Source organism: Mastigoproctus giganteus, chromosome 11, assembly GCF_048544385.1.
Source record: "Mastigoproctus giganteus isolate SK-2022 chromosome 11, ASM4854438v1, whole genome shotgun sequence".
Classification (NCBI taxonomy): domain Eukaryota; kingdom Metazoa; phylum Arthropoda; class Arachnida; order Uropygi; family Thelyphonidae; genus Mastigoproctus; species Mastigoproctus giganteus.
Window position 1 is genome coordinate 42,149,358 of NC_143585.1, and position 17,228 is coordinate 42,166,585.

A 17,228-nucleotide genomic window follows, 5' to 3' on the forward strand; every position below is an offset into this window, starting at 1 on the left:
TGAAATCTAAACATATACATTCAAATGTTTGGGCATTACTTAAAGGAAAAGTCAGAGAAACATCAATTTTCAGAATGCTTCCAAAAAACATTTCTACAGACGTTGGAAAGCTTGTAAACACATCCTGCAGCCACCCCCACAAATATCTAAATAATGCAGAATCACCTTGAAAAGTACTCAATTATACAGCAATCATAGCACAGACTTTTTAAGAAGAAAAATCTTTCAGTAAAACTTTTCTTACTATTCCACAAATTGGAGCAGCGTGGCTTTATGGACAAGATACTGCTGTGAATAGAGAAATGGTTGAGTAGCAGGAGACAGAGTGGTTATTAATGACCACTGCTCTTCATGGACTAATATTATTAGTCCATGAAGAGTCCCCCCCATTGGGTCCCCTTACTATTTTATATATTTATTAACAATAATGATCATGGCATATCAAGTTAATGCCTAAGTCTGCTGGTGATACAAAGGTGGGCAGGGCAATTAATAACAGAAATCAGGATATCCTACCCCAACATGTATTAAATAAATTATGCAGATAGGCTGAAAATGGCAACCGAGGTTTAACATTTATAAATTCAAGTTACCCAAATTGAAGACCTTGCATTTATAAGTGAATTATTGCTGTACCCAAATCCATCCATCTGGAAGAAATAATTGCAGAATAACATACCAACTGGGCGATGTAACACTCTCAGTAGTGTAGAATGAAAAAGGGCAGAATGTAACTCTACAGTCTAACATACAGTTCTTTGAGCAGTGCAAATGAGCTTCTAAGAAAGTTCATGGGGATCTGTTGATGATATACAAGAATTTTGCCCTCAGGGACAAGGAGGATATTATCCCACTGTATAAGGCAATGATTACATTGCATCTTGAAGAGTACCCTCTTGGGTCCCCTTACTGTTTTCAATATTTATTAACAATAATGATGGCATATGGATGATGTTTTGGAAACACCTTTTAGGAAGGACAATAGAAACAACAGGAAGGGCAACAAGATTAGTTACAGGTTTAAAAGGGTTCCCATACCATAAAAATACTTGAGTTCTGTAAACTAATCATCTGTGAGGAGACATGATTGGGTTTTTTTTTAATGCATTTAAATGAGTTGAGTTAATTTAATGTTGATGGCATCCTCATGCTTTCTTGGAATTGTTTGTTTGGAAATTTATTAGGCACATCGGCATCTATGGTGCCAATGCGCCAATGCTTTCTTGGATGGCAGAGTACGCACACAGTTTTTTTGTTATTTGATAACCTGATACTGTATAAGCTGGCATCATTCTATCATTACTAATACTAAATAAGAGTATATTTTGGACATTAAGAAGAAAAAGTCAGATCAAGATGATCTTTTTAGAATGTTTCCTTGATCCCTCCAGAGGCTTGAGGTCCAATTCTGATTCCCTAGCCCACCAGGTCCAAACCACCACTACTGAAACAATGCTGTAAATTTGGAACAGCAGTTCCAATCTCTTTCAAAATTTCAGGACTGATAATATTCTTAGGAACCTTTGTAACAAATTCTGTCAAGACATTTTACATGTGCACCTGTGCACCCATAAAAAAAAAAAAAAAAAAAAAAAAATATTCCTATCTTATAGCTATCCAACACCTGGCAGACATACCCCGGTCCTGTTCCACCTATCCTTTTTACAAAGCATGTTCCCACGTTTCCCTGACAATAGAGTCACAAACAACTACTAGTTCCTGTGGGACCTTGGGGGTTGCCGCTGTGTTGCGTGATGACCAAGTGCAAGCTCTGGCGTTGATGTGGGCAGCTGAGAGCTTGATGGGCCCCTCAATTTAGATCCTTTGTGGGCATCCACCATGTCCTTTAAGCTCTCATATAGGCCCATAACAATGCTGAGTTGTCGCCTGATTTCCTTACGCTCCTTACATTGCGCACACACAAAGACATCCCCCATGGCAATATCATGTCCCAACCCGATTGCTCCACAAACATCAAGCAAGCAGTGCATTTTAAAAGGCTGTGATTCAGAGGGCAACTGTCCCCCCCTCAGTTCTCCCCTGAGCCACAGCACTCCCATTAGCTTGAGCCTTTTGCTTTGCTGCTCTGGTCTGAGTCATGATGATTTCGATTTAATTTCAATTTCAGAAAAAAATTATAACCCTAAACTTGTATCCCAACACGGTTATAACGCTATATATATTTTTCAGTATCGAGTTCCGTTTATATAACTTCCGTATCAAGTTATGTATTAATTAATTATGTTACGTTTGTAATCTAAGTCGTTATATGTATTTAGTTAAAAAGTACAATTTAATTGACAAGGAAGTTTAACAAAATTAATAGATTTTACTGATTAATTGAAAATATTATATTATATACTATACTAAGCTTACACTATCTAGTTCGGGATATAACATATCATATAACAATGGCGGCAAGTTACAAACAGTAAATCTACGGACACTTAAGTATTAACTAACTTCCAAATCTCGCTGTCTCAATTCAGAATAAACTAAGGATCCTGACTAGATCTATAAGCTACTTATAGAAAATAATTTAATATAACAATTGGTCAATAAAGCGGCTAAATATGGCTCAAAAACTTCCCGTTCAGCGGAGCTGCAACTTGTAACACGTGGATTTGATACCCTTACCGATACTAAGTAATACCTACAAATCTCTATCTAAGTTAAACTTTAAACTAAGTATCGTAACTAGGAATATAAAGCTACTCTAGAAAATAAGTTAATATGCCAATTTAAGCTAATAAAACAGAAAAAACTTCTCTATTCGAGGAGCAGTAAAAACTTCGCTGCACAAGGCTACTCTCCAAAAAGATTTTAGCAAGGCATTAGACTCAGTCTCTCATGAGTGATTACTGGAACACGGGATTAGCATCACTTGAGGCATATGATGCAAGAAAGCAAGCTTATAGAGCCCAAAAAAAAAAAAAAAAAAAAAAAACATCCTTCCCATTTCACCCATCCAGTCACTCCAAATGTTCACTTCATATCCAACTGCACAATTACCCCAGGGCTTTTTCATTCTCCATCTCCCTGAATGTAGTAAGTACCACACAGTTGGTACGTTTCTCTTGGGTTACTGCCACCCATATGCAGTACTTTGCATTTGTCAATATTAAACTTCAGTTACCACTTCTCAAGCCCATCTACCTAACTTTTCTAGATCCTGCTGCAGTAGCATACTGTCTTTACTGTCATTAACAACCCTGCCAACCTTTGTATCATCGTCAAACTTGGACATTAAACCTGATATATCTTCATCTATATCATTAATAAATACAAAAAACAATAATGGGCCCAGCACCAAACCCTGGGGGACTTCACTAATAACATGTCCACATAGAGCAGTGTCCATTTATTACCACATTCTGCCATCTCCTACACACAACCGTCCCTTTATCCATTACAGCAACTGAAAAGGAAACAAATCCAGCAACTGGATTACTGCAAAGATTCCAGTAATCCAGTTGCTGGATTTGTTTGCAAGGTAGCTGCAGGGCAGAAGCCAGTGGGTTGTGATTAATGAATATTCTTCATATTGATGTAACATCAGAAGTAGGATCCTCCAAAGATTGGTTCTTGGATTACTGTTGCTTCTGATTTTCATAAATGACATTGAAAAAGGGATAAAGGGCATGTTTTCAAAATTTGCAGACAACAAAGATTGGGAGAGTCTTTAATGATCAGTGCCAAGCAGTACTCAGTCAGGATGACCTAAACAGGCTTCAAGAATAGTCAAAAAAGTGGCACCTATGTTTAAATGTCACTAAATGCAAGGTCTTAATACTTGAAGAATGTCAACCTCAAAATAACTTATAAACTGGATGGGGTTGTAATAAAAACAGTAGCAGCAGAAAGGATCTGGGATTTATGAAATGGATAGATACGAAATTTTCTTTAAACAGGTGGCTGGGAAAGTTAACAGTGACCTATCAATGATTTATCGAACAATATCCTGTAGAGACAGGCAGGTCATAATCCCACTGTATAAGGCAATTGTAAGACCGGATTTGGAATATTATGGAATCTTTTTATGGAATCGTTTTTTCAGATGAGGTCTCCAAGTATGGAGACCTCATCTCAAAAAAACAAAAGGCATTGAGCTTCATGAAAGGATCCAAAGTCAGGAGACTTGCATAGTGAGAATGATTGGCAAAAGGCCACTATACAAAGAGAGACTTCGATTATGTGGGCTACAGAGCTTGGCAACCAGGCACCTGATTGAGGTCTATAAGGAGGCTAGTTAAATGAATGAAGGCAGGATTTTTTTACTGTTATAGAGAATTCTAGAAATAGGGGCCATAAAATTAAATTACAGAGAGGTTTAGACTATATCTCAGGAAGTTTTCTTTTAGTCTGTGAATCATTGTTTACTGGAATAAGTTGCCTCCACAGGTAGTTGAGGTTGAGAGTTTGAAGAAATTCAAAATAAACTGCATTTGTCTATGTGAAGAGGGAAGCACAATTTGTATTTTCATACCTACTTTTTTTTTTTTTTTGGTGCAGCAAAGCTTGTGGCTTCCTTGCACTATACGGCTGATACTAATGCGCAATTACTCCTAAGTATTTTTTTATTTCCTACGCCCTAAGTGTGGTATCACCCAATTGTTATCTTATTATGTGATTACTGCTATCCATATGCATTAGTTTGCATTTATGAAAGTTAAACATCAATTGCCACTTCTCAGTTCATCTCTCTAATTTTTCTAGGTTTTGTCAGAATAGTATACCTTGATTCCTGTCATTAACTACTCTATTAATTATTGAATCATCTGCAAACTTAGACATTAAGTTTGATATGCCTTCATCAATACTGTTAATATACAATGAAAACAAAAAGGCTCCAGCATTGAATTCTGAGGAATTCAACTAATAACTGGACAAAGAGTATGCCCATTAACAATCCCTTTATCCACAGCAGCAATTTTCTCCCAATGCTACACTGCTCCAATATTGCAGCTGTCTTTCATGTGGAACAGTGTCAAAAGCTTTACTGAAATTAAGTATTTGTTGTAAAAATTATTTTTTGCATCTGTATCCTCTGTTACTGCATCATAGTAGTTAATCAGATTGGTCAGACACAATCTCCCCTTACACATCCAAATTATGATTTCCAAGATAACTGCATTCCTATCACGATGACCTTGCAATACTTCTTTAACCACTAATTCCATTAAATTCCCTGGAATAGAAGTAAACATACAGGTTAACTATTCACTTCACCCTTTGATCCCCCCCACTTTGTGAACAAGAAAGACTGGTGACCTCATGGGAGGTCACCAGTGGAAATGTATAAATGGATGCTCTCATAATTATGGCCAAAGTTTCTTTAGCTCTTTTGCTACTTTTTTTAACATAATTGGCTAGATTCTGTGTCCCAGGTAATTTACTTTTATCTTTGACAATCTCTCTTCCAAATTATTTTCAGTTATCACAAAATCATTTAGCTTTCAGTTATAACTTGATATGTTTCTAGAATCCCTATCACTAAAATTTCTTCATGCATGAATGTAGATGCAAAATATTTATTCAGTTAGTCAGTAACCTGGACAGGACCATCAATAATTGTGCCATTCATATCTAGTAGGCTAATGTGACACCTCTTTCCTAATCTACCCTAGTTTGCCTCTTAGATACTTGATTGCAGGCTAGTTTATACTTACTCTAGGCTTCTGTGTCCCTTGATAATTTCAAATTATGTAATGCTTAAAATGATTAGTTAGTCAATACATTTGAGTTAAGTTCTGTTGTGGGTATGATTTTTCAAAGAATAACTGATTATGTCATTATGGCCACTGAGTGATGCAACCACAAAATGTATTTTGTCTAATAAAGTCTATCCTGTCTAACCTGAGGTGTTATTCAGTTTCTGACTGACTGTGTCATATTGAGCACTAGCTAGTTTGTATGCTATTCCAGGAATTGCACTTCATTAACAATGTAATTAAGCAGACTATAATACATCCCAATACATGGTGGTTTTATTAACTTGGGATCAGTAATTCACAACCAGTAATTCACAAGCATGACTATCCAAAAATACACATTCATCAGTAAATAGCACTTGTTGCAAAAAAGTATGGATCCAGATATTAACTCACCATTCATCACAATATGTTATCTATAGCTAATTTCAGCCAACCACTTTGTTTGCTTTCAAAAACCAACAAATATTTTAAAATTGCACAGCAGTTTGTCTATTTTGGAAACATGGCATTGGAATGCTTGGAAGATGATGGTGATGGAAACCTCTGCTGCAACTTCCCCACTTATTCTATTTTTAAAATAAAAAATAAATAAAAGCTAGCTAGTTACTCTGCTTTAAATAAAATATATTCCAGCAAAATTAGACATTCTGAGATATATTTTGTTAACTCTACTCAGTTTTCACGTGTGAAACAAAGATTTCACGTGAAGTTTTGCTTCCTTTTTCAACAGATTCATGTCACATTGTATTTCAGAATAAATCCAATGAGCATTCCTTTATGAGAGGCGATCTATGGCTAAAATAAGATAAGCTTATATTAATAACATCCACTAATTTACAAAATTAAAAAATAATAATAATAAGCTTTTTCTCGGAAAATCGCCAGATCTTACAATAAATTGCATTAAAATACCGATATATGCTAAGTAATAACTCTTCTAATACATATGCTACTCACTTTAGTGCAAATAAACTATTGTATAAATGTTCAACAGGATAAAAAGAACATAATACCATTTGCTGGATTTGACTGTCCACGAAACAGCATTGGTCTATTCTGAAAATCTGTAATGCATAACAAAATATTAATAATATTCAATTAATTCATAAAATACACTGAAGCCTCTTTATTAGGTACATCTACCCTTCCCATGAAATGGAGTAACAGTGTCACATGGTCATATCTTGCAAAAGAAAGCAGGTTGGAAGTGCACAAAGATGCTGTGTATATGCAATTCAATATGAGATGGGCAAAAGGAAAGATTTAAATGACCTTTAACATGGTAAGTAGTTGGCACCAAACTTTCTGGTATGAGTATCTCAGAAACTGCAACCCTGCTAGGGTTTCACTACAACTATATCTCAGGTGTATAGAGATTGTTCCAGTAACCAAATAACATCCAACCGATGGAGACCCTGTGGTCAAAAATAGCTTATTGATGTGAAAAGCCAACTGAGGATGACAAGATTTTGTGCAGGGTAACAGAAAGGTTATAGCCATTTAAATAATAATCCAATAAGATAATAGTAACAAAATAAGCTATTTTGGAATGAGCAACTCATAGTACCTCACCAGAGATAGGTATTGCAGCTGATGACCAAGCCAAGTTCCACTCTTATCAGAAAAAACAGGAAGGTAGTTATGCTGTATTCAGGAATGTCAACACTGGGCAGTGGAGAAAAAAAGTTGCCTAGTCAGACAAATCCTGGTTCCTACTCTTTCACACTGATGGGAAAATATGGCAAAAACAGCACGAGTCCATGTCAAGTGCCAACAGTGGAGTCTAGTGGTGGTGGTGTAATGATGTGGGGAGTTTCATATTGGTGCACATTGACCCCTTTGAACATAATTGAAGCACAACTTGGATACCACAGATTATCTGGAATTTGTTTCCAGCCAGTTGTACTCTTTATGGCTTCAGTCTATCCAACTACAAAAGAGTTCTTACAACAGAATAATGCACCATGTCACAAAGTCAGAATTGTACAGAAGTGGTTTGAAGAATATGAGACTGAATGAAACCTATTGACATGGACTCCCACAGTCGCCACATCTCAATTCATCTATGCACCTATGGGATGAGGTGGAATGGCTCTTCAGAGCAGAGATCCACATCCATCTTATTTGCAACAATGCAATAGGTCAATACTTGAGTCCATGCCATGAACAATCCTGGCTGTTCAGAAGGCTAAAGGAGGAATTAAACTCTGTTAAGTAGGAGTAACTAATAAAGTGGCCACTCAGCGTTTATCTGTGTGTCTAAACTAAGAGCCAATTGCTCTATATGTGAAACTGAAATATATAATATGATTCTAATTTATAAATATACTCACAATAGATACAAGCACAAACAAAAATAGTTATTTTCCTTCCTGAAATTTAAAAATTCATGGAAATTTCTTTAAATACCTGGCAATGTTGCCTTTGTATCTTCCACTGAGATATACTTAAAACCTGTTATTTTGCTTAAATTTTTAAATATGCTTGTACCAAAGCCTGATGAATCTGATGGAAACTTCAATAATATTATAACATTGTGATAGCTATTTGAAGACATATCTCATCAGGCCACAGGCAGCTTTCATTATCAAACTTATGCTCACCTATCAATGCATCAAGTCTAAGCAAGCAGTTGTGATGCATAGAAGAAAAACTTCCAATAAACAGAAAGGTTATCTATATCTTTAACTCCTAAATCTGTGCTGCATTTACCATAAAGAAAATCAGTAATGATCAGCATAAGTCTAGTAATACAGGCCACTCACTGTCTGATGAGAGATCAGCAGGCAGCAGGTGGCCTGATTTGTAAGTCTTGAATCAATTATCATCACAATGCTAATTTGGATTTACAATAAATAGCAAATGAACCTTTTTTCATGATGCTATATTATTTAAATCATACCAGTGACTGAGATAAACTTGTGGATAGTAGTAGACTTGTATCCAATATGAACATAAACAAGGTTTATGAAGGTCTATCAAAGTTTAGACCTAAAATTTTTTTTTGAAGACTTAACAAAAAAAAAAAAAAAAAAAAAAAGAAAGAAAGAAATGTCAGATGACCTGATAAGACTTGGCAAAAAAGAAAAATGGATGGGACAATTATAATTAGCAGGAGACATGGAATCCTACAGCAAGTACAAACTATTACAAGGCAGATTACAAGTCTGGCAAATAAAATACAAAGAAAAGTAGTAAATACTTCCTTTCTTATATAAACACTAGAAGGAAAGGGACAAATCATGTTGGTCAATTGCAATATTTCAAGGCCAACCAATACATATGCAAAGAAGTCTATACAGCAGTGGATTTTATCCTTCAAAACTACAAATTCTGTAGTTTAGGAGGAATAACCAAGAATTTCATACCATAAAGATTACTTCCTGAATGACCCCTTAAGTGTTACACGATTCAGCAGAATTGTGAATTTGCATTTTTAAATTCTGCAAATGACTATTGAAAATATTTTGATATTCAATCAAGTTTTTTCAATTAATATTCAGTATATATTTGATAGTCAAAAATCTTTTGTGAATCAGTATTTCTAACTAGAAAATGTATCCAAAAATTGAAATATTTGAATTAAGATACTTAATTACTAATAAATACTCAATTCTTATAAGAAAACAAAAAAATAAATAAATAATAATTAAATAAATAAATCAGAGGGTTTCTATTTCCATCAGTTAACATAATAAACATCAAATATTCTATTTTACTGTATAGTTATTAATACAGCTTGTATTACATTACTTAAAAAGGCAATCACTGCTAATTTTTTTATAAAATATTTCTACAAGATACAGAAAGAGTACAAGTGATAAAAACAATTATAATATTGGGAAGGAAATGTTAACACTTACGACATTTCAGCCTTGAAAGAAGGTACTGATCAATGATATTTACAATTTTAGTATACCCTCTCTGTTGAGCAAGAGATTTAGCAGTTTCCCCAACAAATGATTTAAACATTGGATCTGCTCCCTGAAAAAGACAAAAGGACAAAAATTGTGTATACGTAACAGGTCAGACTTTCATGCAGAGTTAAAACACTGGATAACTTATAACAAAAAAATAAAAAAAAAACGAGATTTTTAAAACTTTTGAAATAAATTCTACAAAAACAGTAGAGTACAGATATGACACTGTGTATTAAACACTACAGATAAATTTTGATTAATGAAAAGGGATTTTTTTCCCCCTGCAACTGTACAAATTAAGTGAGGTTTATTTTTAGTGCTTTATATCATACAATTCAGGATGCATTCTCAATAACAGAGGAGTAAAACACTTATTAGACACATTTTACCATAACTGATAATTTCATTAAATATATCAATATATAGTGTTTCATAACATGCATGCCATATTTTCAGGATTAATGAAAAAAAGAAAATTGTCCATATAAATGTGTGTCCAGTTCAAGAATCTTATGGAGTTTTGGCTGTTTAAATTTTAAAAAATAGCTAGTTTTCAATTAAAAAATAAAGAATAAGCAAACATATCCAAGATAAATAAAACTTTTAATAGATATGTCTGCTTATTCTTATTTCTTATTATTGGTATTAGCAGTGGAAAATATGCAAACATGCAAGAAAGCACACTTATAACAAAATCAGCCGGGAGGGGGGGGGATGGACTTTCTAAAACTACCCCTTATTTTTTTACCACTGAAAACTTCAAAGAGCCATAGCTCCACAAAAATTTGGGAGTTCACAGCTAAAAATTGTGCAGTTGAAAAATTGAGCTCTTGGAAATGGATAAGTTTTAAAAAATATTTTCCACACATTTAATAGTCCTACTCAGCTTACTTTGAAAATTTAGCTAGAGATTTTGAAAGAGTTACAACTTAATATTTTTAGAGCTTTTGTATCAGTGATTTGGTGCAAGTATCATATCTAGTAGTGTAGTGCATAGTGGAATTGTAGTGTTTAAATTATGGTAAATAATTAGCTCAACAAATGTAAAAGGAATGAATAAATTATCTGCTAAGCCTATACCTACATTCTGTAATAAATCTTTTACAATCATTTCATGACCTGCATCGGATGCTGCCATTAAAGGAGTAATTCCTTCAGTACGTTCCCTAAAAATGGCAAGAAAAAGAAGCTGAATTAAAATTATTACAAACAATACTTGAATTATCTTTGTTGCAAGATAAACAACATATTACTTAATTAATAATATGCTGTTATCTTGCACTAAATTAGATAAACTATTACTAAATGAGTCTGTGGCCTAAGTTTTGTCAAGCATTTATGAAATTAAAGTGATTAGCACTAGAATCACAGGATATCAAAAATAACTAAAACTACCACTGGTGATGATTTTGACTGCTATACACAAAATAAACTTTTAATTTGCGTTTCAAACATTTTCTTATAAGCATTGATATAAAGTAAATGGCAACGGTACATGGTGTTGTGCTTGTGGTAATACACATCATAGTAATATTTCTGATAGCAAAAATCTGAAAGAAAAACTTTTTTGTCCAAGAAATAAACTTAAGTTTAAAAATTAATTTGCACAACTTAAACAAATGACAGTTTTCTCAATAGTTAATGTACACTTCCTGCATAGATACTTTTTACACACAGTGCACATTTATGTAGTTTTGTTTACCTTATATCGCCTAATTTAGCATTGATGCCTTTGCAGGGGTTTGACAGGGCTGCTATTGTTACTGGTTTGAGCTTTTGCTTTCTGTGAATCTATATATTCTTTTCTGAGTTCCTCAGCTAGATTAAATATAAAATATCTTCGTAATTTTCCCTGTCACTTCTTTATAAATAATCCAAGCATTCATTACTGCAAGATCTAACATTATATAAGATGTGAACTGGCCATCTACGTGAACCTGCTTTTGTTGAATAATTTTTAGCCATTTGGTCTAAAACATCAAACCCAGGGCCATGCCGAGACATTTTAGTACCCAAGGCAAGAATGAAAAATTGTGCCCTCCCCTAAAATAACAATAAAAAAATAAGACTTACTTAAATTACATTGTTACTCATTTTAATAAAATATTAAAATCGAGGTTATAAAAATGATAACCAGTGGGGCGACAAACATTGTGGCACCCCAGATAGCTCTGGCGCACAGAGCTCGGTATCTGTACAGTAGTGCAACAAAGATTTTCATCTTGCAAAAGCAAGACGATAAATGGATTGGAATAATCAAAACAAAATCGAAAACATTAGAAATTATTTAATCTTCCTTTTGGTGTCGCTTTTAACCTGAGGCAAGAGCCTTGTTCGCTTCGCCTTTGGCATGGCTCTGATCAAACCCATACTTTGTAATATAATACTGAGTTAGGCTTCTTCTTTGTACCATTACTTACTGAAACACTTGTAAGAAGTGTATTTGCTTTGACCTGATAATTCATCAGAGTGCAATAACCAAGTTTGAAAACTGAATTGGAATATAATTCTGCCATTTTCTTATGGATGTTGGAACTTCTTTACGAGTACGATTCACAGTTCTCACTATAGTAGTATTTTTTTGGATTAATTTCTTACAAATTCGAAACTAGCAAGGGAGTTATCAGTGGTTATATTTCTATCTTAATTCAAAAATGGTTCATTAGTTTTAGGACAACATTTTCAGAAAGTGGTTGAATATCTGTATGCACATTGTCTTTCCCCAAATAAGGAAAGAAATTCATTAGATATTTTGAAGTTGTGTCAGCTGCCAACCAAAACTTCATATCATTTTTGTCTGGATTTTTAACTCTATACTGGCTCTAACTAAAGTTTCTGACTAAAGCTATATCTAGCTTTAGTTGGAAATAGCTGCTGATCTATTGTAATGTTTGCTCTAGGTATATAGCAAGCTTTACATTGAAAATAAATTTGCACCTTATTTCTGAAACTAAAGAAAATTTGTCTTTTCCTAGATGCTCCTTCCTTGAAGAACGCATATTGAATCTTATGAAATGCTTAATTTCACGAAAGGTCTTACATGACATTGTATCATGAAAAAATTGAGGCCCCTATACAGTTGGTGACAAACTATCCAGTTCTATATTTCTAGCACCATATGCTCCACAAGCTAAAAGTACAGTGATAAAAGCATCAAGTTCTTGGATGGATGGATGGATGGATGTAGACCAATTTTTCTTCAATTGTCTTTGCACTTCAATTTCAGTGCAGTTCTGTATATGTTTTATCATTGAAGTGTCTACAAATAAACAAAATGCACATACCACAGAATCCATACATACATTTCATCTTACATAAAGAGTTGGCCTAGGGTTAGCATGGATCATGATACTTTGCAGTGCATGTCCAGCTGAAGGACCATGAGATTTTATAATTTTGCATATGTGCCCAGATTTTAAAGTACGTTTGCTGCCCACCGAAAGACACAGTTTTCACAATTATGATGCCGAGTATTATCATCTACACAGTATTACATGATGTACATGAATCAGAAGTATTGCCGACCGGGCTAGTCAGGTGGGTAAAGTGCCTGCCTAGCAACCCAAAGGTCGCGGGTTCGATTCCTGCCTCGGGCTTGGATCAAAGTACTGCAAAAACCTTGGGAGGTACATTATGGCTACAGAAGCCTATGCGCCAACAACTACCAAAAAAAAAAAAAAAAACAGAAGTATTATTTTCACTATTATTAAATTTCTTCCCTCTTATTAGAAATCCCTTTGTCACTTCCTTTTCTAAATATATCTCCACTTTCCTCTCCAGACTCATATTCAGATAGCTTTTCAAATTCCTCTAGACATTTTTGAATCTGCTGTTTGGTAAGACATGTGAGATCACCACATTTTAGGAATGCAATCGAACTAGCAACGTAAAAACTGTTGAAATACCTTTCCACATATACAGTTTCATTTGGACTAAACTAAGACATGACACAACTACATGGTATAGTTGTGTCATGCTGAGTCACTACCATATGATATATAGTAGTGACTCAGTGCAACAATATAGAGTATTTATTTCAGTTTAATAATTATTAAAATTCAAGGCATAAACAATTTCATTTGGTACAATTAATGTAAAAGTAGTTTAAATAATGCACCTGCAACAATACTTTCTATTTCTTTATTAAGGGGTAGACAATTTCACTGTAGGTAATTAATTAAAAGCTTAAATAACGAATAAGTACCGCAGCAATACTTTCTATTCAAAATACTTGTTTGTTTTTCCTCCATAAAACAACCTAAAACAAATGAATTTTTCCTGGTTATAAAGAATAAATATATATGTAATAAGAGCAGATAGAATTGGAACAGCTATATATACAACTGGTACAAATTGGAGTAGTGTGGCATTAAGGACAAATTACTGCTATGGATAAAGGGATGGTTGACTGGAAGAAGAAACTGTCTTCTCCCATTCAACCATTTTATTTTATTTTATTTATTTATTTTTTTTTTTGTTAGTTGTTGGCGCATCGGCTTCTGTGGCCATGATGCACCTCCCAAAATTTTTGCATTTTACTCTGATCCAAAGCGAGATTCGAACCCGTGATCTTTGAGTTGCTAGGCAGGCACTTTACCCACCTGGCTAGCCCAGTCTGCCCACTCAACTATCGGTGCCTATTATGAATAGGTACTATTCTTCATGGACTAATGGTATTAGTGGACTCCTCCAGGGTTCAATGCTGGCCCAGCTATTGTTTTCTCTATTTATTAATGATATTGATGAAGGCACGTCAGGCTTAGAGTCAAATTATACAGATGACACAAAGGTTGACAGGGTGGTTAATGAGAGGAATCAAGGCATACTACTGCTATCAGACTTAGATAAATTAAGCAGATGGGCTGAGAAGTAGCCATTAAAGTTTAATGTATATGGGTAGCAGTAATTCTGGATTAATGTATCAACTGTGTGTTATGATAGTCAGGGAAGTAGATAATGAAAATCACCTGAGAATAATTATGCAGTCACATATGATACTGAAAGTAATGGAATTTTTTTTTTTTTTTTTTTTTTTTAACAAAATCAATTTGTTTCCAAAACTTGGTATCCTAATAACCGGATAATGAATTGGTTCTCTAAATATGATCATATTTAAGTTAAATAACATTTAATTTAATGTTATTTAAAAACTCAATTTAAAAACTCAGTTGATTAAATTGTTGAAAATATTAATGTTACTTAAAAATTCTTTCTTAAAACTAAGTTGGCAGCTTGCTGACTATTTGGAGTTTAGAGCTAGAAGACAACTTCTGTACGAAAACACTGGTCTGAGGAATTCACTATAGAAAGTCAGTTGATACCAAACTAAGTCTTCAATTTACCAAATTTACTCAGTCATATAGCTTCTGCAACAACTGTATTAAATATTGAAGTTGCAACACTTCATTGGATCGTATCGGCATACAAATCACCTTGAAAATAAGATGTGCAGTTTAACTTTGCATTAACTTTTTTTACTGTATTTAAAGTTTTACCATGTCAATTTGTTTTGGCATTCCTGACATACTGTCTGTAGATTTGCTTCTGATTGGTCTTTTATAATTGCTATAGAGCAGGAAGGCAGCCTTTATTAATTTATCAATAGCTGATAGCAGTGTTGCTCAAAAAGTTTTTTTTTAATGGCTAACCGAACAATAACAACAAATTCTTCTCAGCTGTTTATCATAGTTGTATTCTTTAAGGGAATTACTAAAATATTCAGAATTTTTAAAATTTCTGATTTTAATGCAATTTTACTAGGCTTTTTTTTGGGGGATTGAAAAAAAAAAAAATTGAGAAATACTATGGTACCAACTCTAGTATAACAGTTAATAGTAAAACAGAAAGTCAAATTGAATCAAAAAGATGGATTCTCCAATTGTAAATCCAAAAAACTGGTAGTTGTTCATTTCAGTAACATTCAAAAATAACAATAAAGTTGGCCGTGACTTTAAATCTTCCATACTATAGCATAACTGCACAATGTAATGTGTTCGTTTATTTTAATGTTTCATAATCCAATGACAATCAGATTACAAAACCCTCCTTTTGATGGTTCCTTAACTAGAACTGTCAGCAAAACATTCTAATGTTCTTAGAGTCTCACATGTCTGGAATACAAAGAATAATTTTCCCAACACCCTGAGCTTTTATATGTACCGATCTACTAGTGAAAAAACTACTATACTGCCAGGTCTGCCACTGTGGATAGGCTTGACAACTGATTTAGGTCACATATGAGTAATTTGGCAATTTGGTGGTAGTGGGTAAGGTAGGGGACAAAATTTATAGCTTCACCACTGTGATTACATAAATGACATAGGAGCTAATATTCTTACGTTATATTCACATTTGTGCCACTGCTGATTAATAACTGAACAATATTCTGGTGTCCGGAAGCAACAGCATGGAACAAAGCAGTCCATCCTTGAGTATCTTTGTCTTCTATCCTGGCACCAGACTGCAATAAAATTTCATAAGAATATTAATTAGGTATTTGATATTTTAAGAAGCATTTTGCTATATGGTATTTTAAGAAGCATTTGGCTATATGATATTTTAAGAAGCATTTGGCTATATAGTATTTTAAGAAGCATTTGGCTATATGATATTTTAAGAAGCATTTGGCTATATGATATTTTAAGAAGCATTTGGCTATATGATATTTTAAGAAGCATTTGGCTATATGATATTTTAAGAAGAATCAATAAATACAAAATAAAAGAGAATGATCAACGGACAGAAAGGAAGTACACTAACCTAAGCTGTAATTAAAATATTTTCTTATTAAACAGGTTAAACCTAGAACAGGGTGCACGTCAGCAACACAGCCTTCAAAAAAAATTACTGAAGAGATGTCATTTAACATGGTGGGATTTTCTTAACGTATAATCCAATAGAACTGGGAATGTAATTCTTCTTAATCTTCTTCTAGAAATAATACAGCAAAACATGACTGCCTTTGCAGTGTTATCATCGCCAATCTTCAAGAGTTGCCCTTGAATTTTGAAAATAAAAAGACACCAATCTACAGCATTTCCAAGGGTGCCGGCATGCATAAATAAAATATTTCTTGTGGGACCAATGGCAAAGAAAAGATTATACAAAAGCACCAAGGTTCTTGATCACCATACAGTGCAAGGTAATCAATATACAGATAAAAGAATGGGAGAAGTTTCTCTGGTGACTTCAACAAACACTGCAGTAATTCTACATGAATCAAAGCTAATGAGCTATGAGCTTTCCACCAAGCTTTATATATTTGGAAGAACATTCAACAACTCAGCTTAATAAAAATGTACACCTTCATCTAACAGGTTTCTAGAGAGTTGAAAGTCAGCTCAAAATGGAGTTACTGCAGCTGATATTCAAGATGCAACTATTGGACATGGGAAAAGCAGTTTTAACACTTTACAAACTTAAAAAAATGCACTATATTCAAATATAAAATGACATATCACCTCCAGCAGCTTTTAAAATAGCCTGCCAACAAAACATTTTGCAGTCAATATTAATTGTCTAGCAATGTACCAAATATTAATAAGGTAGTCAACTGCCCAAAGTAACTTCTCAACTCTCTGGGGTTACCTGGGAC

General features: G+C 33.9%; 1 protein-coding gene across 4 annotated transcripts in view; it reads right to left on the reverse strand.

Moving 5' to 3' along the window:
• The window catches only part of LOC150077949 (ankyrin repeat and SAM domain-containing protein 3-like), a 161,123-nt gene that overhangs the window by 70,746 nt on the left and 73,149 nt on the right, over positions 1–17,228 (reverse strand). For 3 of the 4 annotated variants that reach the window (XM_090384319.1, XM_090384322.1, XM_090384320.1), the window contains exons 4-7: positions 15,973–16,094; positions 10,719–10,800; positions 9,578–9,698; positions 6,728–6,778 (exon numbers count right to left, since the gene is read on the reverse strand). In XM_090384319.1, coding sequence (XP_090240445.1) covers positions 6,728–6,778; positions 9,578–9,698; positions 10,719–10,800; positions 15,973–16,094 — 376 coding nt within the window. The remainder of the gene's footprint in view (positions 1–6,727; positions 6,779–9,577; positions 9,699–10,718; positions 10,801–15,972; positions 16,095–17,228) is intronic. The other variant, XM_090384323.1, reaches the window with a different exon arrangement.